This window comes from Centropristis striata, chromosome 7 (genome assembly GCF_030273125.1).
Source record: "Centropristis striata isolate RG_2023a ecotype Rhode Island chromosome 7, C.striata_1.0, whole genome shotgun sequence".
Classification (NCBI taxonomy): Eukaryota; Metazoa; Chordata; class Actinopteri; order Perciformes; family Serranidae; genus Centropristis; species Centropristis striata.
The window spans coordinates 16,425,802-16,452,898 of record NC_081523.1 but is presented as its reverse complement, the minus strand read 5'-3'; the positions used below and the strand labels follow the sequence as shown (position 1 = coordinate 16,452,898).

The following is a 27,097-nucleotide window of genomic DNA, read 5'->3' as shown; positions in this document are numbered from 1 at the left end:
AAAATCCACTTTTTTATATATATGACTCATGAATCAAACTACAAACTGCATACGTGACAGACTTGTCTGACTTCTGAATTTTCCTTGAACAGGTCGGACCCTGTCAGACCATTTATCAGTGGCCATGTTGCCAACAGCATGGCTGCTGAGGTTATTGCTCTGCTGCATAGTCTGCTCACTGCTCCCGAGTCCAACACTGCTCAGATCTGGACTAGCACTGCTGAAAAGGTAAGAGAGCTCATAACATTATTTCCATTATGTCCTATCCTTTTTATGTTTTTGCTCTCTTTTATTTTATGTTTTTATTTTAATATATTGTTAAAATCTATATGCTAATTGGTGATAACTGATAACTTGTTGCTTACTTATAGGTATTGACTGTTAAAAATAACCAAAAAGAATTTCTATCTAGACTGCCATGCATGTATTTCTTTATGATGTTGTTTTTATCAAACCTAATGCTTTCTCCTTTTGGTTTTGTGATAGGTTCTCTCCCGGGCACTAATGTTTATCCCTCAGCTGGGAAAGTATGCTGAGAGTATTCTGGAGAATGGGAGCAGCAGCGGCAGGAAATTGGCTAAGCTGCAGGCAATTGGCAGACAAGCTGTTGCTGCTCTTTGTGCCCTCGGGGGCTTCAAAGAAACTATTAAGATCGGCTCTGAAGTCCAGGTTAGTGGAGGGAGATGAATCAGTGAAAATACTATACTTTCACATCCTAGATAAAAACCATATCATCACCTTTTATCTCAAAAGCTTTAAAATGTAAACATATTTCCTGTGATTCCTCTGTTCTGCAGGTGGTAGGTAAAGGAGTTCTGGGCAGTGTGGGCATAGTTATGTCCATCAATGAGCAGGAGGGCATCGCTACAGTCAAGTTCCCTTCTTGCGAGTACAGGAGAGCTTGCCAAGCCTCAGACATCCTGACAGTACCTATATCACGCCTGTGCACACCCAGATCTGAGGTATACGATGTAACATTGTCTAGTTTTCCGCATCAAACACAGGAGTTCAATTTTTATGGCAAATATGATATTGAAGCTCATTTGCGTCTCCCGTTCACTCTCTAACCATCCCCAACAGGCTCTCCCCCTCTATAAGCTCTCCATCACAGAAAAGGTGGTACAAGCAGTGCAGTCCATGCTTCTGCCACAGGAGGGCAGTCTCTCTATTCACACTTCTCTACCAGCTACCGGAGATGGCTCCAGCCCGGTAATGGCTGCTGTGCGTTTGCTGGCGGAAATCCGAACCAGGTAAGTGATCATTTGTGTAAATTAACACTTGCGCTTCAGTTTTAAAAATTTTTTAACTGATGGTCTAGGGTTGATAAGTGTTGTTTTTATTCTGCGTTATTGGAAATGATGGCACCAGAAATTCTTTGAAATTTTAATCATGTGATAATTAAACTAATATTTAATGGCAGTTTGACAGCAGAACTATAGATTGGACAGAAATGACCAGGTTCTTAATGGTTTTCAGGGCATGCCTGGTGATGGCACAGCTCCTGGAGGATAGCTCCTTCTGTGAGGAGTTCATCCAGCAGTGTCCAGCTGCTGTTGAGGTTCTCAACCTGGTTGCTCAGGAATGCAGCCCTGGTAAGCATTACTGCTGGTGTGTCAAATCATTTGAGAACCCAAAAAAACTTTCATATACAGTATAATGTATTTGGTGCGAAATACTTCTTTTACCTCTGCAGGGGAACGGCTCGGCATGGTTGAGGCTCAGTGTGAAAGAGTGAGAATGCTGTACCGGGACTGCGCTCGGCCTCCCCCTCCACCACTGCAGACGGACAGACGCCAGGTGGGAGTTACCAATTTTATAGTACAATTGATGCTTTTATTACTTTCATTTTTGCACTTACTAACAGCAAAGACAATGTAATGTAATATAGATGTGGGCTGGATGAAGCTGAAAATGCACATTTATCATAGAAGAAGGTGGGAAAACAATATTTTGTTTGCAGAGACAGAAAAAAGTGACAAAGGAACATTTCTCTCATATAAAGAGCCTCAGTCTTAAACTGTGAATACATGTTTTGATTGACTGACAGCTGAAGGCAAGATAATTGCAGTTTGAAATTCATATATTGCTGCAAGCTGCAATTCAATCTTCAAAGACATTTTGATGAATTAAAAAGTCAGATTGGTTGGCACTACTTATCTCCTTATCCCTTTGATGTGGTTCCCTCATCAGCCCAAGGAGATCACTTGGTGTCCATCCAGAGTGTTCCCTCCGGTCCGTGCCTGCATGTTCTCATCCCGCCTGACCTCGGTCACCTTCTTGGCTGATCCAAGTGCTGGAGGAGGGCTGCCCAGAGGCACCTTCATCTACGCCACCTGTCCAGTACCAATTCAGGTGTGAACATGCATTAATATATGCCATCTCATTGTTTGACGGTGCTTAAGTTGGATACAACCATGGACTGATACCACAATTTGTGTAAAGTCTGTCATTTAAACTGTCATTTACTTCTCTTTTTCTCTGCAGGCCCCATCCTTTTACTGGGAGATAGAAATTGTCTCCTATGGAGACTCTGAGGAGGACAGTGGCCCGATTGTGTCATTTGGGTTTGCCACAGAGGCAGAGAAAAGGGACGGAGCATGGACAAACCCTGTCGGCACATGTCTGTTTCACAAGTATGTTTGCCTGCAAACTAACTCTGAGCTCCTTTTTCCCACTGCTCTGTCTCTGACTTGAGTGCTGACTGCTATACTTCTCTTTTGTGTTGTTCCATCTCTGTGCGTCTGTCTCCTGTCTGTCTGTCTGTTTGTGTCAGTAATGGTAGGGCAGTGCATTATAATGGCTCCAGTCTGCTGCAGTGGAAGAGTGTCAGGCTGGATGTGGCTCTACTTCCTGGTGAGACAGGAGACAAAATAACCTCTTCACAAACAATCTACTATCTCTTTTGTTTGATTTAGTCAACTTAAACATCCATAAAGCAATGTATGTTATAGATTTTAACATACATTGTAATCTAAACTCCCTAAAAGCATTGTATCTAATCTGGCTGCTCTTTAAAACAACTATTTTGCAAGCATATCTTGCTTCCTTAACTTAAGCTTTATCTAGAGTTAGCATGTTCACAATATGTTATTACCTGTTAATATTAACTAAGAATATGACCTTGTGTTTGTATAAACACAGGCGATGTGGCTGGAATAGGCTGGGAGCGTTCTGAAGGCACTCCTCCACCACCTGGTCAGGCCCCTAAAGGCAGGGTCTACTTTACCTACTGTGGCCAGCGGCTCGGCCCCATACTTGAAGATGTAGCTGGTGGAATGTGGCCCCTGGTGCACATTCAGAAAAAGGTGAGTTTCTGTTGCCTGAAGTAACATTGAAAGCTTTTTATTTGAATGGTTGTTAAGCTATAATGTTCATTCAAAATAATTAATATGTATTATACTTGACAGAGCTATTTGCCCTTGTTAGCAAAATGACCAATATTCATCCCCCTTGTCTAAATGCCATCCCCTTCTCCATCCCCTTGTAGCAGAGTTAGGGGTTGTTTAGTTGCATGTATAAGAATCAGAAGGTTTTTTTTAATCCCCAGGGGGAAATAACTTCAAGTGTAGTCTGACGTATAAACCTTCAGATAAAGGATCAGTGAGTCAAAGTCAGATTCTGTGGTACCAAATGTGGCTCTAAAATATCAGTAGCTTAACTGTGCTGTGTATTGATAAATCCATGGTGCTGTCTGTGGTGCTGAAGTAGAAGACAGATTTGTAATTGAGTCCCGCCCTCCTGTCAGTTTCGTCTAGGATCTGTTACATTCTCTAAACTCTATGGCTACTGATTATGCTGTATCATTTTCTTTGCTGCTTCCATGACACAATTTTCCCTGCGAATTAATGTTGTTAATCTTCTTTTTTTGTTTTGTTTTCTAGAACTCAAAGATCCGTGCCAATTTTGGAAGCCGGCCATTTGCTTACGCAGAAGGCCAAGCACACAGAAATGCAGCTGACTTGTGTGTAGACCTTGCAGAGGAAATAAGTGCAAATTTTGAAGCACTGCCCTTTGCTATGGCCTCAGACAGCGATAATGATGCAGGTGCAAGTGTTACCTCTGACTCTGGCTCCCATGGACCCCCTTGTCGGATTGCAGCCGTGGCAGTTCCCCAGCAACGTATGTTTATTACCATCAGCTTTATCCTCGTCAAAGTGCATGCTTGACCTTTACCTCTTTGATTTTGCATAAATATCCCCCCTAAAACAGGATGCACTACACTATACAATGTTTAGTGTGAAACCTCCATTTTCTCTTGGTACAGAGTACAACAGCGACCTGTCATGTCATTACAAAGTTGAGCTGAGTTATGAGAACCTGGTCACCTCTGGGCCTGACCCACATCCTCCTCCTATCGCAGATGATGAGAGTGACGATGAGGATGATGATGATGTTCCAAGAGTGAGTCTGGGCTCCCCTTTTCATCTTCTAATGTTGACTTCCAAATTCATTTTAAGTTTTTGCTCTTCATTGTTTATTTTGACTTGTGTTTGACTCCAGGAGGACCACTATGCCTTGCTGGTAAAGGCCTGGGAGACCAAAGTGTTCCCTACCATTCGTAGGCGGTTCCGTAACGAGGCTGAGAGGAAATCTGGCCTGGACCAAATCAAAGGAGCTCTGCAGCTAGGTAAAAATGGAAAGAGACACATTAAAACACATCCTAAAAGTCCAGTGTAACACATGGCAAATTCACCTGCCCTCTGTCAAATTTAAAAGATTAAAAAATTATCAAGACAAGTAGTTAAAATGCAGTGTGTCATGAACAGTCTTAAGAATTTTTAGTCTGTCATTATACATGCAACACAAAGTCGAGGTGGGTAACTTGCACATTGTTTGACATTTTTGTCAATTTCCATAAACTGTACTCTTATGTTATTAGATTCAGTCTTCTACTGTTAAAATGTTGTATTCTTTATTGCTAATAATTCATGTGCGCTCATGCAACAAACAAAGGTGGCAGTGTTGTTGGTATAATCCAAAATTAATCATCCTTTAAAAAATCTGAACAAGGTGGAGTAATTATAGTACAACAGTTAAATTTGACGTGAAATTAATTGTCAGAAGTTAATAACCTCTTTAACAAGTTTAAAGCATAAGCGTGATGTCAAATTTTATTAAATGTAAGATTGGCTAAACCTATTCTGAGGGTATGCATATTTTGTGTTATTGTTAAGGAAAGCTTTGAATATTTGAACTGATTTGGTTAACATGACTAGTTAACTGTGTGATCAGCAGTAAGCTATTGGTCTTAAGGGTGGTGTCACGTGCTGTGGTGGCTCGGCCTTCTGCGATGGCTGACTCCACAGTTGCTCCACAGTGGTGCTGGTAGTCGGAGTGGCTGACATTTTCAGTGTGTCAGTGAGTAGGAAACATGGGTATGTGTAGGATTATGTATAAGTGTATGGGTATACAGGAAATGTATTGGTATGTTTGTGTGCATCTATGTGTACTGGTATGGTGTACAGATATGCAAGTGTTGATACATAGAATTGATATCATGAAAATGAGAAATAAGTCTGAAGGAAACAGGTAGTTTTGAGTTTGAGTTTCGATTTTGATTTCTGACCTGTTAATATTGTTTAAAGAAGTGGGGTGGGATTGAACAAGTTTTTACTTCTTCCCACTCCTTTTCAAATATGTTGTGGCATTTTTATAGAGTGCTTGGCGGCCTTATCAGTGCAGGAGTCACTAGGGCTGACTCCTGTTGATGCATTATTATTATTGTATTGTTGTTGCATAATTGAAATAAATCATTCAAATCAAATCAAATATGATGAATAACTTTGTTTCCTTGGTGTATTTTACTGACAACAGGCATGGTAGACATTGCAAGACAGACAGTGGAGTTCCTGTATGAAGAGAATGGCGGCATTCCTCGTGACCTCTACCTCCCAACCATTGAAGATATTAAGGATGAGGCCAACAAGTTCACTATTGACAAAGTTCGCAAAGGTACTATTCACCTACATCACTATACCTACACATTTTAAATTAGATCACTTTAATTTACATTCACTGTGTTAAGACTGTTGATTTGACACTTGTACTCCACACATCAAACTAGAGTCTAGACCAGGATTATTCAATTATAAATTCAGTTAGGCCAGATTTGAAAACCATGAAATTTAGATGGGTCAGACATTTGCAGTGAGCAGCAGGTAAAGACAAATTTGAAACCAATGAATGTAATTAAAAACAAGCAATGTTTATTAATTGTTTCCCTTTTAAATTTGGTCACGTTTGACACAGGCACATCTCAGTGTGCATTAAAACAAAAAAGTGCACAGTGTCAATAAGGTTTTTTTCCCCATCTGAAATAAAATATTGTCAGGTGTGTGCTTCAGGATTGAGAAAGACATGTTAGAGGTCGTATAATGGGACTAGCTTACTACTAAGTGCGGCATTGTGGGTTGTATGTTACTGGCCTACACCGAGTGTTGCGTGAAGGCTTGTGAAATGTGTGTTTTCTTGGAATTTCTCTGCTTTTCTGGCTTGACCACAGCTTGGGCCACTTTGAGGTTGCTCCTGGGCCATATGCAGCCCACGGGCCGCCATTTGAATAAGTCTGGTCTAGACTTTGCCTTTGCATATTAATTGACATTTATGAAACTTTGCTCACACAATGCAGGCTTGACTGTGGTCATCCGCTCTCCGGACAGCAACAACACCAACAGCACTACAGGAGGGACAGCCCTGCCCAAGTTTGCTATCCGAGGCATGTTAAAGACCTTTGGTTTGCACGGGGTGGTGCTGGATGTGGACTCTGTGAGTACAAATACTTGATGCTTCAGTGTTTTGAGATATTTTTTGGAAATGTATGGTTAGACTAAATTTTATTTGTGTCATTCCATGTGTCAAGACACATTTATATGAAACATTAACTCCTGTACACCAGTTTCCTTTACACAAGGAAACATCTTTCAGCATGCTGGTCATACATAAGTTTGAATAAAGGAAAAGAAATATCAGGAAAATTGATGCATGAATTCATCATCGTCATCACCACCCACTCATTACTGTTACAAGATTCACTTCCTGAGCTCCCATGAATTCCTTTAATAAGATTTTTTTTTATACTACCATTTTAGTTGTTGTGAATCATTCATCATCTGAGTCATATCCTTTATATAATTCAACAAAATACGGCAACATTTCCAGTACAAAAGACAAAATTACACTAATTTTCAATTACTCACAACGGGATAAAATTTGACTTTCTTCTTCCAAAGCAGCTTACGTACCCATTTCAACATCAATTTATATCGCATGTTATACAAATCTCCATGTCTCCTGTGATTTCTAAAAATGGCAAATCTATGAACATTTAGGAAATGTCTGATGCCCTGCCTGCTGTCTTTGTGCTGATTAGCCATACACAATATCCATTTGCTCAACATAAAAAAAACAAATATATCCCTTTTGTTAACTTCAACTTGTCCAGGTGAATGAGCTGGTGCAGGTGGAGACCTACCTGCGCAGTGAGGGGGTCCTGGTGAGGTATTGGTACCCTATCGAGATGCTGGAGCGCCCTCCTGCTGGATCTCGACGGACTGCGGCTAATGGCTTAGTCTCACTAGACAGTAGCAACATTCAGATTCATAGGTAAGGTATTAACCTTATGGGAATTTAATGTAAATGCATTCTGCACCAGTGCTCAAAATTAGATCTGTTTTACTTTTTGCTGTAGGGAACTCCTTCGCTGTGAGAGTGCACTGGCTCGGTTATACTGCCGTATGGCCTTGCTCAACATCTTCGCCCCCAAGAATCCCCACACCTTCACACGTCTCTTCCATATACCTGCTATCCGTGACATCACCTTAGAGCACTTGCAGCTGCTGTCCAACCAGCTGCTGGCTCCACCCCTCCCTGGTTAGTATGAATCTCCATGTGAATCACTGGTTCTCTGTGTGGTGTTAATGATGTGCTGATTGCTGTGATGTTTTTCTTCCTGCAGATGGCACTATTAGTTCTAGTTCTATTCTACTGGCGCAGTCACTGCTTCACAACCTCCAGGGCCAAAGCTGCTCTCCCTCAGAACTATTCTACCAGGGCAATGCTCAGCCCATCCGGGAGTGGCTGACAGTGGCCATCACCCGTGCCTTGCATCAAGGAGAGGAAAGCCTGCTGGAGCTCACGAAGCAGATCTGCTGCTTCCTGCAGGTCAGCTTTGCAATCAGTGCTGGAAAAAATAAACTTGCCTACACAATTTGTAAAGTTGCTAATCTTTTTTCATTCTGTTCACTTTGACAGAATGCCCCAGAGCAGTTTACATCTGAGGAGTTTCCTGTGACAGAGTCAAAGGTTAGCATGGATGTCAGCTTTCCCGGTGCTGCATTTGTGATTGTATCCTGCAAGGAGAGCCAGCTGGGCTGCCGCAAAGAGTAAGTTCTTGAGAATTGTTCAGCTTCAGCAATAACAAACTCAGATTTCTTACCGTCCATTTACTGCTTAATGTTTTATTTAAAACTCTTTTCGGTCCTTACCACTCCATTAGCTCCAGCCTTTACAAGGCCCCCTGGGCTCGAGTCATGGTGTACGGCCTGGGTCATAAAGTGCGTAGAAACGGCCAGCTAAATCTGATGGAGGCGGTGTGCTATCCACTGGATGCCTCACCTACCAACACAGGCCTTACTCCCCCTCCCACCACCAACCAATACCCCTCTGTTATCATACCCACTGATAAAGTGCACATCAAACTGGGTGAGTATGCAACTTCCAAATTGATATTCATACAGGCTGCTTCATGTCATTGTAAAACTGATCTGAATTAAACATGTCATTATTTTGATTGTAGGGGTGTCACCCCCTCCTGGTGCTGTAGTGGTGCTGCACTCCTTGCCACTGGAGTTTCCTCTGGCCATGGCATTTGCTGAACAGCTCTTGACATGGAAGCTGGGCGAGAGCAATGAGCGCTCAGAGGAAGAACTGGACACAGTGCCCTCATCTGTGCTGCTGCAGGTGGTAGAACTACTAGGTAGGTTGACCACCAGTTAAAACAACCCTTTAATGAGCCTCATTTATTTACCTGTACACATCAGCTAAATGCAACCCTTGTAATATCTTTCTCCACAATTCCCAAAAGGCATGTGGTTTTTACCTGTTAAACCTCAAATTATTCGTTTGAAATTTTAAACCTCTATTTCAAATCTTGGTCCTGATTTTGTTGTATGGTCTTTGGATATTATTAATGCTAAACTGGTATGTTTTCTGAGTTACAAAATGCAAAAATAAGAACATGAAACTACCTTACTTCTTAATTTCAAGGCTTTGCTTGATTTAAAGAAAAAAATGCACTTCACTTACGAAGAACCTCATACTCACAGGTTCAAATAATGTCAATCTTGTGTTGTATTCAGAATTTGTGAGCTTGTTAAACCCAAATATATATTATTTTCCACAACTAGCTCCATAAATTACAGAAGAACTTTGAATCTTGCAGAATAAATCTTACCAAACTTAAGTCTGGATTTGAACAACGTTCAATGTTTTCTCTGTCTGTGTTCTTATTGTTCTAGGTGGTTTGCTTTGGACCACTGATCTGGCTCCCTCCATAAAAGAACTCATCTTTCACTTGCTGGCTGAGCTTTTACGGAAGATCCACCACCTGGAGCAGCGCAAGAGCCCTGCTGGTCTCTCTAGCTCCATTGCTCTGCTGCTTAACCCCTGCCTCGCGGTGCTCATGGCCCTGCAGACAGAACTCCGAAAGCTGTACGACCGGGAGACTCAGGGATGGACTGCTGGAGGTGCTGGAGCAGGAGGGTCTTCATCTGGCGGAGTTGCGTTGGCTCTGGGGGCGGAGCAGAGCCGGTTCTCCACCTACTTCCATGCGCTGATGGAGGTATGTCTGGCTGTGGCAGAGGTGACACTGCCCCTCAATGTTGGCGGCTCTTCAGTGGGAGCCCTATCCTCCACCAGCGCCCCCAATCTTAGTGACTCGTCTTCATCTTCGTCATCGTCCCCAGGCCAGACGCCGCAGAGCCCCAGTCTGCTATCCAAACGTAAGAAGGTGAAGATGAAGCGTGAGAGAGCAGCAGCTGCAGTGGCAGCAGCAGTCTCTGGGAAACGAGGCAGTGGAGGTGCACGGTTGTCAGAGAGTGATAGTGCCCTGCTGAACATGGCGGGGAGTAAACCTGAGGACATGCTGTGGTTCCACCGCTGCCTCACACTCCTGATGATCCTTCGACATCTTGCCAATAAGGATCCGCAGGGCTTAAGTGTCACCAGCGATGCAGTGACAGATGCCTGCCAGGCCCTGGTGGGCCCCACTGCCCACAGTCGCCTGCTGGTGCTCTCAGGTATCCCCACGCACCTGGAGGAGGCGGTGGTTCGGAATGCTATTCGCAGGGCTTGCAACGCACATGGAGGACTCTTCAAAGATGAAGTCTTCATCCCCCTGCAGGAAGAGGACCCCAAGAAGCCCAAAGCTGGAGCTGGGGTTACTAGCCCTCAGGATGGCAAAGTGGGGCCTGAACCTGAGCGTCCCTTCCCCAACAACGGGGGTCCTGAGAGTCCTGACAGCTCCAGCAGCGTGACTCCAGCTATGAGCGTGAGCGCTTCAGCTTCTACCAGCCAGACTTCGATCTGCAGCTCCTCTCAGGGAGTGTCCCGCACTGCCAGTGAACTTTCTGTTGATCAGGAGCTGTTGGTTGTTCCACCTCTAACCCCGGCTGCTGCAGCTTCGGCTGTTACATACCCCCAGCAAGGCCCCCAAGACCCCCAGACTGTTTCTAGTCAGGAGAGTCTAGATACCTCCTTGTGTAGTACAGGAAGCCTGGGGAGCCTCGGCAGCTTGGGGGAGCCTCTGGACAGTGCAGAAACACCGTCGGTGTCTGATGGGGGCTCTATGCACACAGTCACCTCACTGGAGAGCAATGCAGTCATGGCCAGGCCCATCAAGGGTTATGCTGTTATTGAGGTGGGTTGATTAAGATCACCATAATAGATCTAAGTTGTTTGATTCTGTGTGGTTGAAATACTCTTTCTTTTGTTGATCATAGGTTCGTTCTCGGGCCAAAGTGGAAAAAATTCGTGCCAGTCTTTTCAACAGCAGTGACCTGATTGGCTTGTCCAGTCTTGAAGGGGAAGAGGAACTAATGGAGTTGACCAATGAGGAGATCCTCACAGCATCCAGTGTTAACCAAAGCCTGTTTGATACACAGGGAAGCTCTGCCCTTGAAGACTACTTCCTGGACAAGTCAGTCAGAGGTTGGTCTTTGATTAAATACTTTTTGCTATTAAACAGCGATATCAGTTCTGCCAAATTTTAAATGATCTGTCTTCATGTTTCAAGGTGACAAGCTTGTACCCGGAGCACGAGATGTCCTCACAGATATTTTTAAGAGCTGTGTGCACTCGGAGCAGATGCTCAGCCTCACACCTGCCAAGCCAGTTAAAGTGTCTGACATTTACCTCAGCAAGGAGCAGATCAACGCACAGACCCCAGGAAACCTACTGCACACTTTCTTCACCAACGTTAGGCCTCCAAAGAAAGTACTGGAGGACCAGCTTACTCAGGTATTGACGCAACTGTTTTGCTGAATCATCCAGCGATACTGTTTTTGTGAAAATCTCCCAAACCTCCCTCTGAAGTTCACCACCACAAATAAACTGTTCACATTGTATACTGTAGTTATATTCACATTTGCCAAAATGATTTGTTTGTATCAGATACTAAGAAAGTATGGCACTCCCAAGCCCAATAAGAACAAGTACAGCAAAGCAGGAAAAGAACAGCACCAAGGCAAGGTAGTGAGCACCAAGAGGCCCATTACCAAACCTCCCACCAAGGAAAAGTCTGTGCTCAACAGTGTCAGGTGAGTAGCTTGTTTTTAAGCATATCTTTAGGTATATTTACACTGTGATACCGTAATAGAATTAAATGTTCTGGTCTCTTGCCTCCACCAGGACTGCTCTAAGTGAGAAGAAGACAGTCCTGAAGCCAAAATCTCCTGAGAAATCCAGACCTGATGAGAAAGATGTGGAAAAATCTCCTGCTAAGAAAGCTGAAGGTTGGCAGTAATGACACACAGTTTGTCTGCACAGACAAATTAGCACTCTGCACTTTCACTTTGCATCACTTTGCACTCTGGTAACACCCTATGAGGTTCTACTAACCTACAAGAGTCATGTTTTGAAAACAAGCTGCCTCACATACCTCTTTGTCTTCTTTAGTCCCAGAGGAGAAGTACCTGACACTGGAAGGCTTCCATAAATTTGCTGTTGACCGAGCCAAGCAGGACATCCGTAGCGTCTGGAGGGCGATTTTGGCTTGTGGTTATGACCTCCACTTTGAAAGGTGAGACTGGTGAAAATCATACCTCAATAACCAGCACTCAGACTGCAGTAACTTAAAGACTGTCACATGTGCGAGCTGTCCGGGAAACGAACATGTTGTGACAGAATGTGCCCCCTTAAAAACAACAAGCAAAAAAACAGGTCACTTCTGAGTCATCAAATTTTCCAACCATATAATTCAATCTTAAATTGATGTCCTTCATTTCCAGTCATCCTTTACAATGCAGCATGACATCTGCCTTTTTTCTGTACTTGAAAATAGAATGGAAAGCCACCCACCAATCTATTACTCATATCAGGACTCTTTCTCTCATTATTCATATGTCAGACCTAATCACTAAGTATGCTAATGTAATTTTCTTAAATCCTATAATAGCAAGCTTAAGTAGAGGAAGCTTTACAAGAGTTGATTTTGTCCTATTCTGTAATGGCATGTAATGGTTCTTTCTTCAAGCCCAAACCCTGTAATACTAACTATCTGCTCAATCTTTATCTGATGTGATATTCATGTATGTTTTTATAAAATACAGTTGTAAAATGTACACTTAAACATTCGAGATGATACAAATGTTTAGGTAAGATTTATAGGCACTTATAGCACTGATCACAGAAAATTGTAGCATATCTCACATCCAAATGCCTGTTCATCATTGATAAATTGCTGTGGGTGATTCTATAAGTGACTGAACATTAACAGCAGCTGTCTCTGTACCAGGTGTACCTGTATAGACACTCGTCATGCACAAAAGGCCTGTAGGAAGTGGAGCTTGGAAATGGACGTGGCATTGGTCCAGTACATCAACAGGCTCTGCCGTCACCTGGCCATCACACCAGCCAGACTGCACCCCCATGAAGTCTACCTGGACCCCGGTGATACTGCTGATCCTCGTGTGGCCAGCCTGCTCAGTGAGTAAACACCCTTGTTTGTTACTGTCTGTGTTGTAAACAAGATAACAAGGTCAAAAAGGTAAAATCCCTGTTGTTGTTCTCTTACTCCTCCTCCAATGAGGTTGGAATCCAATGCATGCCCTGTCATCATATAGTGTTACATATTTTCCCCAAGATCAACTGTCTTGGTGGGCTGGTGAGGACATGAAGGGGAAAAGACATAAAAAAAAATGTAGCTATCAGTCTGCTGTATCAGTCATTGTCACGATATTTATTTTCTGCAACCCATAATCAAAGAATGAATTTCTCCCTCAATGTAGTAGTAATTTATAAGAAACACAGGTAACATTTCTTATATTTCTTGTGAATAAATGCAGTAAATCTCATTTGTATGTTTTATATAAACCTGTGTTAACACCTTACTTTAAAAAAGCAAACATAGTCAAATATGAATTATGGGCCTTTTTAATGGATTTACCATAAATGTCAGAAAAGGGGTGCACTACAATTTTACAACAGCTGTTTTGACCACGGAGACTTCGGTCGGTTCCTGTGCTTTTTTTTTTAGCTGGTCCAGTGGTTGTTCCTGCATCACCTCAGCCAGCAGATTGATGTTGTTTGCATCTTTGGAAGAACTTAAACATTTTTGACTGCTTTGGGATTTTTTGTCAGAACATTTTTTTTGGTTCTTGGCATTGTGTCGCAGCTGTCAGTAAGTCTGTATGCTACAACTGAAGTAAATAACTCAAAGTCTTTGAAGAATAAACAACAATGAAAAGATAAACAATCTAATAAAATAACCAAAACACATAATTTCAGGTTAATTATTTTAGCCTTAAAGGGCAAGTTTATTCCTATAAACTATATATATATAGATATATATAATCAATAAAAAAAATTGATGAATTTAATCAATATTTCCTTCTGGAAGTCACACTTGGTTAGGCGTATTGTCATCTAGCATTTTAAACTCCTTTGCATGTGTTTCCAGATGTGCCCGTGGAGAGCCTGCGTTTGCGCTTTGCCCTGCTGCAGTCCCTCAACAACACCCTGGAGAGTTTCTTCTTACCGCTCGTGGAGCTGAGGCAGACTCTTACCTATCAGAACAGCATTGCAGCGCTGTTATGTGAGGCCAAAGGTGAGCAGAATCTAGCAGGTCAAGAAGAAACTATGGGCCAAGTTGAAGTATCAATGTTTTGACCTTTATGTGAAACCTGAAAAAAAAGTCTGATCAGTTATTATCATTTACATTCATCACCTGTTTTCTCCACTGGTTACAGGTCTAATCTTCTACGACACTAAGGTCACGGTAATGAACAGAGTACTGAATGCCACAGTACAGCGGACAGCTGATCATGCTGCTCCAGAGATTACACTGGACCCTCTAGAGATTGTGGGAGGTAGTCATTCCTTTCGCTTGTTTACCTGTTTTCACTTGCACTTCATCCTTGCCCTCATTCTTTCTGCGTCTCTGGCATTTGTTCTTCAGGTGAGATCAGGTCATCAGAGAACACATATTTCTGCCAGGCAGCACGACAGCTATCTTGCGTACCATCGTCCCAGCTTTGTGTGAAACTGGCCAGCGGAGGAGACCCAACCTACGCCTTTAACATCCGCTTCACTGGAGAGGAAGTTCATGGCACAAGTCAGAATTTCTCCTTCATGTATTTTCTGGTCTGCCCTGTCTTTTACTTGTCAAGATTTTTTTTTCTCAGACCTAACTGCAGCTTTGTTGAATCTGTCTCTCCAGGTGGCTCCTTCAGACATTTCCTTTGGCAGGTGTGTAAGGAGTTACAGAGTTCTGCTCTTTCCCTGCTGCTCCCCTGCCCCAGTGCTGCAGCCAACCGTAACAAGGTAAGGTTTTACACTATCTGACATGCTTTCACTATGTCCGGTTTTAGAAACTTTTGTTCTACCCAACAAGGCATGTAGTGTACGTCTTAGTCTGGATTGCCCCGACACTGCCTGAAATGAACTATGAAATGTTTTGAGTTTGAAAACATTCACAGTAAGTGCAGTGAGTGTTCTGTTCATAAAATGTCAAGAATACAGCCTTTTCACAGAATAATATCTGGTACGACAAAGTTAAATCACAGATGATGTATTATGATGAGTCATGGTTGTTTTTGCTCTCTGCAGGGGAAGTACATCCTGACGCCTTGCCCTATCAGCTATGCAGAGGAACAGTTGTTGCACTTCTTTGGTCAGCTTCTTGGCATAGCCATCCGCGCAGACGTGCCACTTCCTTTGGACCTACTGGGCTCCTTTTGGAGGGGTCTGGTGGGCGAGTCCCTCGACCAAGAGCAGGACCTGCAGGAAGCGGATGTGCTCACCTACAACTACGTCAAGAAGTTTGAAAATGTAAGGCATCTGTGGTGAATACTTAAGTCTCTCGCTGCTAATACCATACTTCTGGTGACCTAAATGTGATGTCTGTTCTCCAACCCTGCAGGCAAGTGATGAGACAGAGCTGGAGACCCTGTGTGCTGAGATCTCCTCCCAGCACCATTCGGGAGAAAGCCCCGACTCCCCCAGCCGGCCTTGCTGCACCTTCACCTATGTCACTATGACGGGAGAGGAGGTGGAGCTCTGTCAGGGAGGTCGCAGTCTCATTGTCAGGTACAGGAAACCAGCTCACATGATATCTTCGTGCAATTATCTATAAAACCAGTCATCTTTTATATATCCTGTGCTTGTTTGTGTGCGTTAAGCTGGGAGAATAAGGACATGTATGCGAGGGCGGTGCGGAACCTTCGTCTCAGGGAGCTGCAAAACGTTGAGTGCATGACGGCGGTGCGTGCAGGCCTCAGCTCCATCATTCCCCTGCAGCTGCTCACCATGCTCAGCCCCCTGGAGATGGAGCTACGCACCTGCGGCCTGCCTTACATCAACCTGGAGTTCCTTAAGGTAATGCATATATAAATAATCCACTCCCACATATTATGCAAACCTGTTGTGGGCCAGTCACCAATAAATATGTCAGTGATTTACATGAGAAACCTTATTTTCTAACAGGTTAATATTGATCAAATGTAATCAAAGTATGCCCTTTCCTCTCTCTCTCTACCCCTGTAGGCTCACACCATGTATCAGGTGGGTCTGATGGAGACCGACCAGCACATCGAGTTCTTCTGGACCGCCCTGGAGATGTTCACTCAAGAGGAGCTCTGCAAGTTCATCAAGTTTGCCTGCAACCAGGAGCGAATACCGTTCACCTGTCCCTGCAAGGACGGGGGGCCCGACACCGCCCACGTTCCCCCATATCCCATGAAGATCGCCCCTCCTGATGGAGCTGCAGGTAAGGGCTGAACTCCACCTGTTGCAGCTGCATCGACAGAATAACTTTGTAGGCTACAGAACAAAGCCGGAAATAACATTTAACACAATTAAAACAGACAAGAAAATATAACTATGTAGCCTTTTAACTTATGACAGAAGCACAAATATCAAGGAAAAATGATCAACAAATCAAAAAATACGAGCATGAAATGCTGTTGATGTGGGATGAGGCTGTGTGGAGGATGTAACAAAACTGGTGGAATCCAGAGGTAACCACTAGCAAGGTTTCAACAGGACAGTGATCGGACACAAGGGCTGCTATCGCCACATGTTCTTCTTAGTGCTGTTAGTGAGGAAACTGATTGTCATTATCAAAGCAGCTTGTCTTGTCTTGCGACCTCACACAGACTATGAATGAGCTGTTTGCCATAGCTTGATTGTGTTTGTAAAAATTGTATAATGGACATATGAAGCTGTTCCATGTAGAAAGACACATTGTTTCAGAAGTCAGATCTGTCCTAGTTTTCTGAGTCACTATTTAAACCCACAGGCTAAAACAAACTGCTTGGGTTTACTACAGATAAGATACGTTATCACTAACTTTTATTACCTACACAAGCTTGTTATCACAAACACTTGATATGCAGCGACTAATTGGCCAGCAGTTTCATGTAAAACTCCAGTACGTAACAGACTCATGATGCAAGAGAAGTACAAGGTGATTTTCCCCTTTGTTTTCTTCTCTCCAGGTCAGCCAGACTCGCGCTACATCCGCGTAGAGACCTGTATGTTCATGGTTAAACTGCCCCAGTACACCTCTTTGGATGTGATGCTGGAGAAACTGCGATACGCCATCCACTACCGCGAGGACCCTCTCAGCGGCTAAGAAGACTTGACAACCCCACGTTCCCAAGCATATATACCTGCCCTCCCCCGACCCCCAATATTCCCGGACCTTCCTCTGAGACAGACAACAGTTTTTTATGCTCTGCTGCTCCAACGAACCCACACCTTTACTTTCATTTTATTTTGGGTGGCTATGAATGCTTTGCATGTTTATCCCTGCTTCTTTTTTTTTAAATCGCATTTTACACAAATACTACATTTCATGATTAAGTTTGACACATATTTTTGTGAAGAATTCATGGAGGATAATCTGACACTGTTAACAAGTGTCTATTCTGGTTGCACTGAGTTTGAGTATGGCATTGAAGTGAAAGAACTGTGACACAGGTTTTTTTGTTTGCCTTTTCCCTTCCCCCTACCTTTAACAGAGGTTCAGTCAAGTTCTGTGAATTTAACAACTTATTAGGATGACTTCAGATCAGCACTTTACACTTGCAAATTTAACTCACGGTTGCTGAACCCTCTCGCTGCGGTAACATTTCAGTATTGATGGTCTCAGCATAACTATGAGTTGCAGAACTTTGCATTGCTGTGAAGGCAACAAACAAACTGTTACTCTCCTAATGCTTAACCTAGCTGCCTCCCTCTGTCTCCCCTCTGTGGGGGTGATGTTTTGACACATGCCTTTGCTGTAGGAGCCTGTCTCCAGAGGGTGATGCTGGTTGTGTGTGTGTGTGTGAAGAGAAATCCCATGGAATTATCTGACGTTTGAGACGGAGGTACGACTACTACCAGAACAAAAGAAATCTGTGATGCTGCCTATTTTTGACCCCGTCAGCTATGAGCAGGCAGAAGATGTGAACAAGTGCTGTACAGGATATTATGTAGTTTACTGCCTGTTTAAAAAAAAAAAAGAAGAAAAAAAAATATGAACTGCTAATGGACAAACTAACTTATGCCTATATAAACTGAATACATTTTATCCAAGTCTCTGAAGAGAGGGTATTTAAGTCATGTAAAAAGTCATATTAATCTATTAGTTTATGAAATTGCTCTTTGATTTTTCGAGTAGCTTTGGCGGCATGTTAGGTCAGGTAGACTGGACGATAGGAGAGGCCTGCTGGTTCTGATGTGCTTGCATTTCAGGTTTGTGAAACCTGTGTTGCTTTGTGAAAACGAGAAGGAGATGACATTCTCACAAGCTGCTCTCCTACATTGTTTGTGTGCTATTGCTACTGAATGTGCAACAACCCCCCCTCCCCTGCTCGCTCCACAACACACACAGTCTACACACACACATACACACACACACACACTGGGGGAGGGGTGGCGGATTATCTTGAGTTTTGCCTTTTCATAGTTTTCTTTATTGAAAGAAAAAACAGGCTTCTGCTGTTTTTCTTCCTTTGTTTATTTTACTCATAACCAAATGTTTAGCTGTGTAAAAATTAAATCTGAAAAAAAATGTAAATAGACTGAAGTTATGTTTGACGGCAGTTTTTATTAATTGCTAATTCACTTCACCTTTATAATTTTTTTTTTTTTTTTTTTTTTGGTTTGCACTACTCTTCCAAGAAAAGATTCTAAAAATGAGCAAACTAGGCGATGTCTGTTGGATATCCGGTTTGTTGTGTTGTTATTTTTTATGAATTTTGGAGATACCAGTAATCTTATCACCTTTGTCTTGTACTCAGATGGATTCAATTTCTTCTACTCATGGTGAAACATGTTTTCTTGTGTGAGTAAAATCGCCATTTTACTTGGATAGAACTGAAAAACACGACAACAGCATTGATATTTGACGCATACTGGATTGTTGAATTGCTTGCGAGTTTTGGTTTTGGTTCAGTTCTTTTTTGAAGGGTGATACACCGCTGCTAACAGGGACGCTCTCTCCTCTACTCCCTCCTCCTCCGGGGGGGTAGATAAGGTTATAAAAAGGACATATCCATACAAAGAGGTGTTGCGATAAAAATGTGTGCTGTACATTTACTTGATATTTATTACAATTATTTATGGTTGCATTAACTTAACTTTTACTGTCTTACCTCTGCACATCAGAAACTTAACATATCTAAAATGGATTATACAGATGTAAAGAATCAGATGGCATTTGAGATTTCTGTGTCACAATAAAGAAATGTCTTCATGTACAAATATCATTGTTCTGATTTATGCATTTTACATTTTTACTCAATACATTTTTGTGCTCATTTTTAGTTCTTTTAATCCGTATAGCTGACATTCCCATTAACATAACTATTCTAGATCTATGATTACTGGCATGTGACTCACCGTGAGGTAAATAATTTGTTTAAACAAACACACACACACACACACACACACACACACACTCAGGTTATGATATATCCTATATATTATATACAGAGAATAACAACTCGGAAGACTTTGCACATACTATTTTCTCAATCATTTTAAAATAAAATGTTGAAAAATAATTCTAAAAAATGTAATTTTGTTAAAATAATACAAAGATTACATTTACAAATATAGATATCCCTGTTTTGATTCATCATCCTGTAGGTTGTTTTTGATAAAACATCTCAAAATGCTAACATTTTGTGAAAATATGTGTTTTTATTGTGCAATCCAGGGAAAAATCAATCAAGATTGTGTTGTTAAAATGGCCTGTTATCTGCTTTTGCAGATTAAGTCTTTGAAAGCAATGTGTTTTGAAACCTTACTTTTTTGGGGGTGGGGGAAAGAAGATCTCTTTAGATCTCTTATTGTCATTTTAATTATTGGTGGTTTCTCACGTTGATATACTCAAACATACTCAGACAGAACCATTTTTTTAATCTTTCTTTCTCAGATTCCTAAGGATTTATAGGTGCATTTAGAGTATAAATCCAACATTTCAATATATTTGTGTGTATGTGTTTCTAAAGAGGTTATGATATTGCTCAGATAAACATCCAATGTGTTGAGAAAAACATGTTTTCCAATGCAAAATCCTCATCATTTGCATGTTGATTGAAGAGCATTGACATGCCGTAGCGTTCATGCCCGACCCATGTGTGCACAGACAATGAGTGTTGGTCATGATGAATGATGCCCGTGAAACATGTTTTGTCTCCTTTAGGACATGCCTTTTATGTAAGGACCCTGCGGCCGACTCTTGTTACGTCACCACTGCCAGTAAACCAGACACCTTTTCAGAGTGCTGGGTCAGGCCAGTTCTAGCTGGATCTCCAGTCATGCTCCTCACTGACACACTCTATCCCTGCAGCTCCATTAACTGCTGTAATCAAAGGGAGCGATCTAAAACAGTGGATACAATATTTCATCTGCAAAAATCTGAACTAATCGATCACATATTTCCATATTACACTGCGATCTTGATTGATAGAAAATATGTATATCGCTCCCTAAGCTGAGCTAAACTGTGAAGCAGCCGTGGTGTGAAAATTAGAACAGTGTGTTCTTTCATAAAATGCTTTAACAGCAAAAAATATATTAGTCTGTTTGTTAAGTTTCCCTCATATTTTGAAGTAAAAATGCAAACTATATTTGTGCTTTTTTTTTTTTTTCAACTAAGTACAAGGTTACCCGGGAGGAATTCTGGGAATGTTTCCAGCATGTTAACTGGTTGGTTTCAAAGGAACCAATCAACTGTCCCTCCCTGTGACATAAGGGCCCCACCACCACCAGTGTTAATGATCCACGGACCAATAAGTTGCTGGGAAAAGTGCCACATCCCTAACTAAGCAGCCAATTAAACGCTGGGAAGTTGAGAGCATTGGAAAGGTGTGGTCTGCTGTGGTCAGGCAACAATCCACTGACCCATTAACAGATTTTGATTTTGAGGCAGTGAGGCCACTTTTCCTCCTCCTTCAAAGATGTCTGTGTTGACTGAAAGGAAAAAAAGTTGTAGGTGTGATTTACTCTTTCATTCATAAGGGATCACAGCTGCTCAAGAATGTAATTTTGTATGCATTGTGCGTGCCAAATACTCACTGAGGAGAGAGGAGCTTAATTAGAAAGTAAGCTACTGAGACCGGAGCTATTAATGAGTTGTTGCACAATGAATTGTTTCATGGTATGAGAGAGATATTAATTAAGCTGTAGCACAAATTATAACTTTACATTTTCACTCAACCAGAAGTTATATCAAAGTGATGCAATACATAAATACATAATGTAGACATGCACACCTAATGTACTAATTCTTTGGATGCATGTTTAAAATTAAGTAGTTTATGAAGATTATGGATAATCTATTTGGAGGATGATTCTCTCATTTTATAGTGTGGATAGTGTGAATCTATGGAATATAGGGAGCAAACTTACACCAGAAGTGCATTCATGCAGGGAAATGATTCATAGAAAGAATTTTCAGAAATATAATTTATTAATTTTTAAATACATTTCAGTGTACAAAAGCAAAACAACAACTTACAAGCATGTTAAATACAAACCTAAATGTGTCAGACAACCTTTTTTGTATTTATTTTTCTCAAAGTCAAGAACTAGCTCTACCAGAGCAGCAGCACAATTACAATATTTCATCAAGATAAAAAACAAAAAAAACATCCCTCCAGCAGCTCCCTCTAAAATGTGTCAGTCTCAGTGCTCAGGAGAGTCTCACAGTCTGGAATGATTCGGTCTATGGAGCACACAGATAAATGGGTTTGTGGATTGAGACCAGCTGATGGAGGAACAGAGGAAAGGTCAGGACGACCCGAGGTAATCGGCCCACGCTAGATAACACCAAGCTGTTTTTTCAGCCTCCTTAGCTGCTCCATGCTGATGTTGTTGCCGCCGCACACCACGATGACCACTGGGCCCAGGCGCTGCGCCAGCTTGCCCTCATCCTGCAGCCTTTTGATAATGCCACTGTACACGGCTGCCAGGGCGGCACCGCAGGCGGGCTCCACCAGGACCTTCTCATCATCTGCAGAAAGAGGAAATACCAGGAGAGAGGTCAGTCTCACAGCTGTTTTTTGGCTTTTTTTTTTAACCTGTTGTGCATCAGGTATTTAGGTGCAGCTTGTACTCACCTACAAAGAGTTCCACAGCTTTAACAGCCTCCTGATCTGTGACGACTTCTGAGAAAACCGTGTGCTCGTCCACCAGTTTAAAAGTCTGTGCAGAAACCCTCGTCAGGCCCAGTGTGGTTGCAACACTGAGAGCAATAAAAGAAAAGGTCAGTCTATGACACACACACAGAAACTATGTAATACATTTTGGGATGGTGTAATTATTTGAGCATAATATCTATGATTAGATTCCGTACCTGGTAATTTCAGGTAAAGTGACCAGCTCCCCTGCCTTCATTGCTGCATTGAGGCTATGTGCTCCCATGGTTTCCATGGCTACAATGGGCACGTCAGCCCAGTCTGCACGACGCAGTCCCTCCACCACTCCGTTCAGCAGGCCTCCGCCTCCCACCGACAACACAATCGCTCCGGGCTTCTCCTTTAGATCTTGCTCCAGCTCCTTCACAAGAGACGTGTGGCCTTCCCTGCACACACAAACACAACCACACCACAGTCAGTTTCCTGGAAAATGTGATTTTATTCTAGAATATTTTATCTTTGCAAGCCCAGCAGCCCCTGTGATGTCATCAATTTATGGTCTGTGATATGTGACAACCCCTCAGAGATGGCACTGTGATAAGATATCTGACATAACACCTCATGCACCTGCTCTGTGAGTGACACGGCTGGATAAGACAGGTGCTACTATCAGTCATACGCACATCCTGAAACAATTTAATTTCCTTTAGAGGAGAGAAGAATCTGTCTTATCATGTCTCCCTCTGTTATCTCATCATGACAGATAGATTACTGTGCAAGAATGTCTGTGCAGTACATAGTAATCTACATGCTGTCACAATCCCTGAAGGACAGACAGACGTAGATCGTCTCACCAGATGAGGGGATCATCAAAGGGGGAGATGAATATCCAGCTGGGGTTGTTTGCCACGAGCTGCTGTCCGTATTCAATGCTTTCATTTAGAGCCTGGAAAATACAAGACAGAAATGTATTTAATCTTCTGGTGTGAAAACAAAAGTTTACACTGTAATAACTGGGGGAGAAAATATAAGAAAAAAATATTGATTGTGCACAAAATTTCACCAGAATCCAACATTATTTATTTATTTTTACTGAAAAATGTAATATGTTTTATTTAAAGATTGTATTAAAGAACACACGAGTAGGGTTTTAATGGTGTGAGATTTTCATGGTATATTTTTTTATTATAATAATTGTCTCAGAGAATTTAATGGTTTCAAGGTATGATGTTTACGGTAATAAACAATTACTATTATTATTATTATCATTATTATAGGTTACAATAACCCTTAAATGAATGAAAACCTTTTTTTGGTTGAACAAATGCTTAATATAATTTTTTTATTTTACATTTTTATTGGAATTAGATGTAAAAAGTCTCCTTTTTTATAAGACAAAATACATTTTTTTTAGTACCCTAGTTAAGCAAATGTACACAGTAATTAACTGACAATTTTCATACAGATATGCTGTTAAACCGGTATATCTCTGCATCCCTGCTCATTACATTTCCTAACCTTGCCATGGATGACCACGGTGGCGCCCTCGTCCTTCAGCCTCTCCACTGTTGGGTTTGGTGTGACACTTGGAACTACGATGGTTGCAGGAACCCCCAGTTGCCGGGCCGAATAAGCTGCAGCCATACCAGCATTTCCTCCTGTTGGGACCAAAAGTGTCAAAGGTTACACTCTCAAATACACCAACAGAGACAAACACAAGTCTTCCATTGATTCATTCTTCTTATGTTCTCACCTGAACAGCAGACGAACCGCTCACATCCTCGCTCTGCCCACTACAAGAAAAAACAGCATTACAGTCAAATATCTACTCAATCATGCAAAGCTGATGCACTTAAACTGGTTCATTTGGATCCAAGCATCTCAGCTATATGACATCACCCCAGATCATAAGAGAATTACTCACAGTTCTGCAGAGGTGTCCGATGCCCCTGATCTTAAAGGATCCTGTGGGCTGAGATGAATCCAGTTTGAGGTAAACAGAGGTCCCTGCTAATTTAGTCAGGGCAAGGCTCTGCCTCACTGGAGTGGCCATGTGAAGAGGCTGCTGGGTCTTCATCTCACTGTTGAACACATGAAGGGAAATTATTCCTCAAGAGACTCCTCAAGTAATTAAATGCTCTTTTCAAAGATAATTTAAAAGGTCAGCTTACCAGTCTCAGGTGGATGGCAGGATAACAAGCTGTGCTGGATATCACCGATCCCAAACTTCTTTATATCTTTGCCTCTGGTATTCTAACTGCATATATACCTCCTGGTGCTGTGGGCTTGGCAAAGGAGGCCCACTTCCAGACCAATCAGCGTTTTGCCTTTTGCCACCAGACCCTCCCAGTGACCGTGAGGAGCAGTGCAGACTGAGGAAGATCCTCTCATTGAGTTTCACCCCATTTTCTTAAACAACAAACAAGTTGTGTCATAGTTTGGTGTGAACTGGGACATTTAAACAGTCTGCATGTATATAGCACGAATGTCTAAATGAGAATGAAACAGAATTACTTTTTTACCTCGTGCTGTCATAATTAAAAGTGAATATTTTAATTGCATTACGTGATGGAAATTATATAAAAAAAACACGTTTTCCAGTGACAGTCCGTTACATAATTTCACTCTGTGTTCTCGCCTGCTGTAAGACCCTCCCGTGACATTTCTACGCGCTGCGAGTTTCTCTCCCTCTAAAGGAATGGCACACACCGCCGGCATTACCAAAAGAGTCGCTACTATTTTGGCCCAGATTCCCGACTACCAAAAGCGGGCTCCGGGTGGACGGCTCAAACCTGAATGATCCGGTGCTGCAGAGCTGCTGTCTCAGGGTGACATGAAGACAAGTTTAACATGAGGCTGCTTACTTAATGTCAATATAATTAGAAACGTCATTAAAATGTGCAGAAATTTAATATAAGCGGTTAAATGTACTTATTATATAAAATGAGACAGATTGCATTGTTCTACGGTGCATGATATACGTAGAATTTGTCCTAGCCGTGGCAACATTTATGTTCATGCATTAGCAACAATAACCCACTAATAGTGCTTTTACTTTTAATATTTTAAGGACATTATGTTCATAATTCACATAGCGAGGATATCTTATCATTTTACCTGAGTACATTGAATATAGGTCAGCGTGTCAAATGAGGTTGCTCATTATGTCATGTGAAAAAAATAAGTTAGAACTTAATTAAATAAATAAGCACAATGATATTTACTGTTTTTTGTTTGCTGAATCTTGTTCAAAGCACTGTGGTCATGCCAACAGAGCAAATTTAAATTTGAGAGAGTTAAGGTCTATATTTATATTGTAGTTAAAGTAAAAAAACTCAACTATTTAGGAGATCTAAATCCATAAAACCAAACTTTTTCAGCAGACAGGTGCACAGTGGGTCAGTGGTCAACATTGTAAACTTCTTCATAGCTAAATATAGGGCTTTATAGTCTGTTTTCATATCACAATGTAATCCTAAAACAAAGCTTTCAGGAAAAACGTGCAGCAGTTGTCTCAGTTTAAGGTGTTTAAGTTTAATCAAAAGACAACACACAAAGGCTATACCTTTTTCCTTAACAGTTTGCAGGGCATTTCATGACTGTGTCAGGTCAAAACTAGAGGCTGCTCTGAAAAAGGACTGTTGCACCATCTGCTGGTGAAAAGCTGCACATACACTTCTTTTTAAATGAGAGCATACTGCAGTTGCACCAGTCTGCTTCATTTCCTGGTTTTATGGGACAGACTTCTTTAATATTTCTGCAAAAAAAAGTATTTTGCTTTGCTTGTCTTCATCTTAAGTGATATAAATAGTTATTTATTGATATACATCTGAAGTGAGCATTGAGGCTGCAATTGAATTTGATAATGCTACAGAGGGAGTGGGGGTGTGAGCTGGGAGTGTAGTATGTATGGATTTTTTTTCAAGACAATTTGTTGTTAAAGTTATTTTAAAGTTCAATACATGCATGTTGTTTTTCTAAGTCAGCATGTAATTGTGGTAAACAATCATTATGTTAATATTGACCTCGAAGTGTTGGATTTTATACTTTCTGACTTTGGCGCCCCCCAGTGGCAGCATCAAACAGGTCACTGTGGCAGACAGCTTTTTGGCAAGAGAAAATTTGAATTTACTTTTTACAAATAATAAAACCTACAAAGATCAAAAAATCATAATGGAGAGAGCCATATTTGACCTTGTTTGCAGTTGGAGGTGTCCTGTCAACAGTTTTACAATTGTGTCTTTTATAAATGTGTTTTAAGAGGAAAATGCTTTTTGAGATGGAAGCAGATTTTTTGCTTCAATACCGCAAGTGGCCACAGGGAAAATAACTGTCTACAAGGTTGAGTGGCACTCTATTATACCTCCACGTAGCTATTTCAGTAGTCACATCATTTAATAATCATTTAAAAAATAGCCTTTATTAGCTACAGTTGCGGTATTATGCATTATTTGTTATTGAAACCAGATGCAATCAAACTGTGTATCTTAAATCAGCTGTAATTTGTATTAATTGTTACTATATGCTTATGTAACTTTCAGTCATATTGCCAAGGTTTTGTTGACACTTAGTGGACTTTTTTCCCCTCTCAGAAATTCCTGATATTTCAAAATCTAACTACACCATAAGCATACCTGTCAAGTATCAAGTTGGCCAGGAAGTCACATATTATACCTTTCTTTCCTGCCGTCCTCCCATATTTTAATCATAAACTGTATATTTTAACCGGGCACAGGTGAAGTAAAATAAAC

General features: G+C 41.6%; 2 protein-coding genes across 2 annotated transcripts in view; one reads left to right on the top strand and one right to left on the bottom strand.

The window, feature by feature from the left end:
• LOC131974319 (probable E3 ubiquitin-protein ligase HECTD4) overlaps positions 1-19,464 on the top strand; it is a 39,690-nt gene extending 20,226 nt beyond the window's left edge. The window contains exons 40-76 of the mRNA XM_059336577.1: positions 93-228; positions 487-669; positions 798-962; positions 1,081-1,250; positions 1,477-1,592; positions 1,694-1,797; positions 2,191-2,352; positions 2,485-2,633; positions 2,774-2,853; positions 3,142-3,305; positions 3,882-4,119; positions 4,265-4,401; positions 4,501-4,627; positions 5,815-5,952; positions 6,629-6,765; positions 7,442-7,602; positions 7,688-7,869; positions 7,955-8,160; positions 8,251-8,381; positions 8,495-8,700; positions 8,795-8,974; positions 9,516-10,915; positions 10,998-11,205; positions 11,291-11,514; positions 11,668-11,813; positions 11,905-12,008; positions 12,172-12,295; positions 13,010-13,200; positions 14,174-14,320; positions 14,463-14,582; positions 14,672-14,827; positions 14,933-15,036; positions 15,322-15,543; positions 15,635-15,801; positions 15,894-16,089; positions 16,258-16,480; positions 17,211-19,464. Coding sequence (XP_059192560.1) covers positions 93-228; positions 487-669; positions 798-962; positions 1,081-1,250; positions 1,477-1,592; positions 1,694-1,797; positions 2,191-2,352; positions 2,485-2,633; positions 2,774-2,853; positions 3,142-3,305; positions 3,882-4,119; positions 4,265-4,401; positions 4,501-4,627; positions 5,815-5,952; positions 6,629-6,765; positions 7,442-7,602; positions 7,688-7,869; positions 7,955-8,160; positions 8,251-8,381; positions 8,495-8,700; positions 8,795-8,974; positions 9,516-10,915; positions 10,998-11,205; positions 11,291-11,514; positions 11,668-11,813; positions 11,905-12,008; positions 12,172-12,295; positions 13,010-13,200; positions 14,174-14,320; positions 14,463-14,582; positions 14,672-14,827; positions 14,933-15,036; positions 15,322-15,543; positions 15,635-15,801; positions 15,894-16,089; positions 16,258-16,480; positions 17,211-17,347 — 7,141 coding nt within the window. The 3' untranslated portion in view covers positions 17,348-19,464. The remainder of the gene's footprint in view (positions 1-92; positions 229-486; positions 670-797; positions 963-1,080; positions 1,251-1,476; positions 1,593-1,693; positions 1,798-2,190; positions 2,353-2,484; positions 2,634-2,773; positions 2,854-3,141; positions 3,306-3,881; positions 4,120-4,264; positions 4,402-4,500; positions 4,628-5,814; positions 5,953-6,628; positions 6,766-7,441; positions 7,603-7,687; positions 7,870-7,954; positions 8,161-8,250; positions 8,382-8,494; positions 8,701-8,794; positions 8,975-9,515; positions 10,916-10,997; positions 11,206-11,290; positions 11,515-11,667; positions 11,814-11,904; positions 12,009-12,171; positions 12,296-13,009; positions 13,201-14,173; positions 14,321-14,462; positions 14,583-14,671; positions 14,828-14,932; positions 15,037-15,321; positions 15,544-15,634; positions 15,802-15,893; positions 16,090-16,257; positions 16,481-17,210) is intronic.
• A 2,235-nt stretch (positions 19,465-21,699) lies between these two features.
• LOC131975062 (L-serine dehydratase/L-threonine deaminase-like) lies at positions 21,700-25,083 on the bottom strand. The gene is made up of 8 exons (XM_059337594.1): positions 24,518-25,083; positions 24,271-24,427; positions 24,100-24,139; positions 23,865-24,004; positions 23,201-23,292; positions 22,565-22,792; positions 22,329-22,453; positions 21,700-22,222 (listed from the first exon to the last, which is right to left on the bottom strand). Exons 2-8 carry the CDS (start codon positions 24,421-24,423, stop codon positions 22,029-22,031), a joined length of 972 nt encoding a protein of 323 aa, XP_059193577.1. The 5' UTR covers positions 24,424-24,427; positions 24,518-25,083; the 3' UTR covers positions 21,700-22,028.
• Between the last annotated feature and the right edge of the window lie 2,014 nt (positions 25,084-27,097).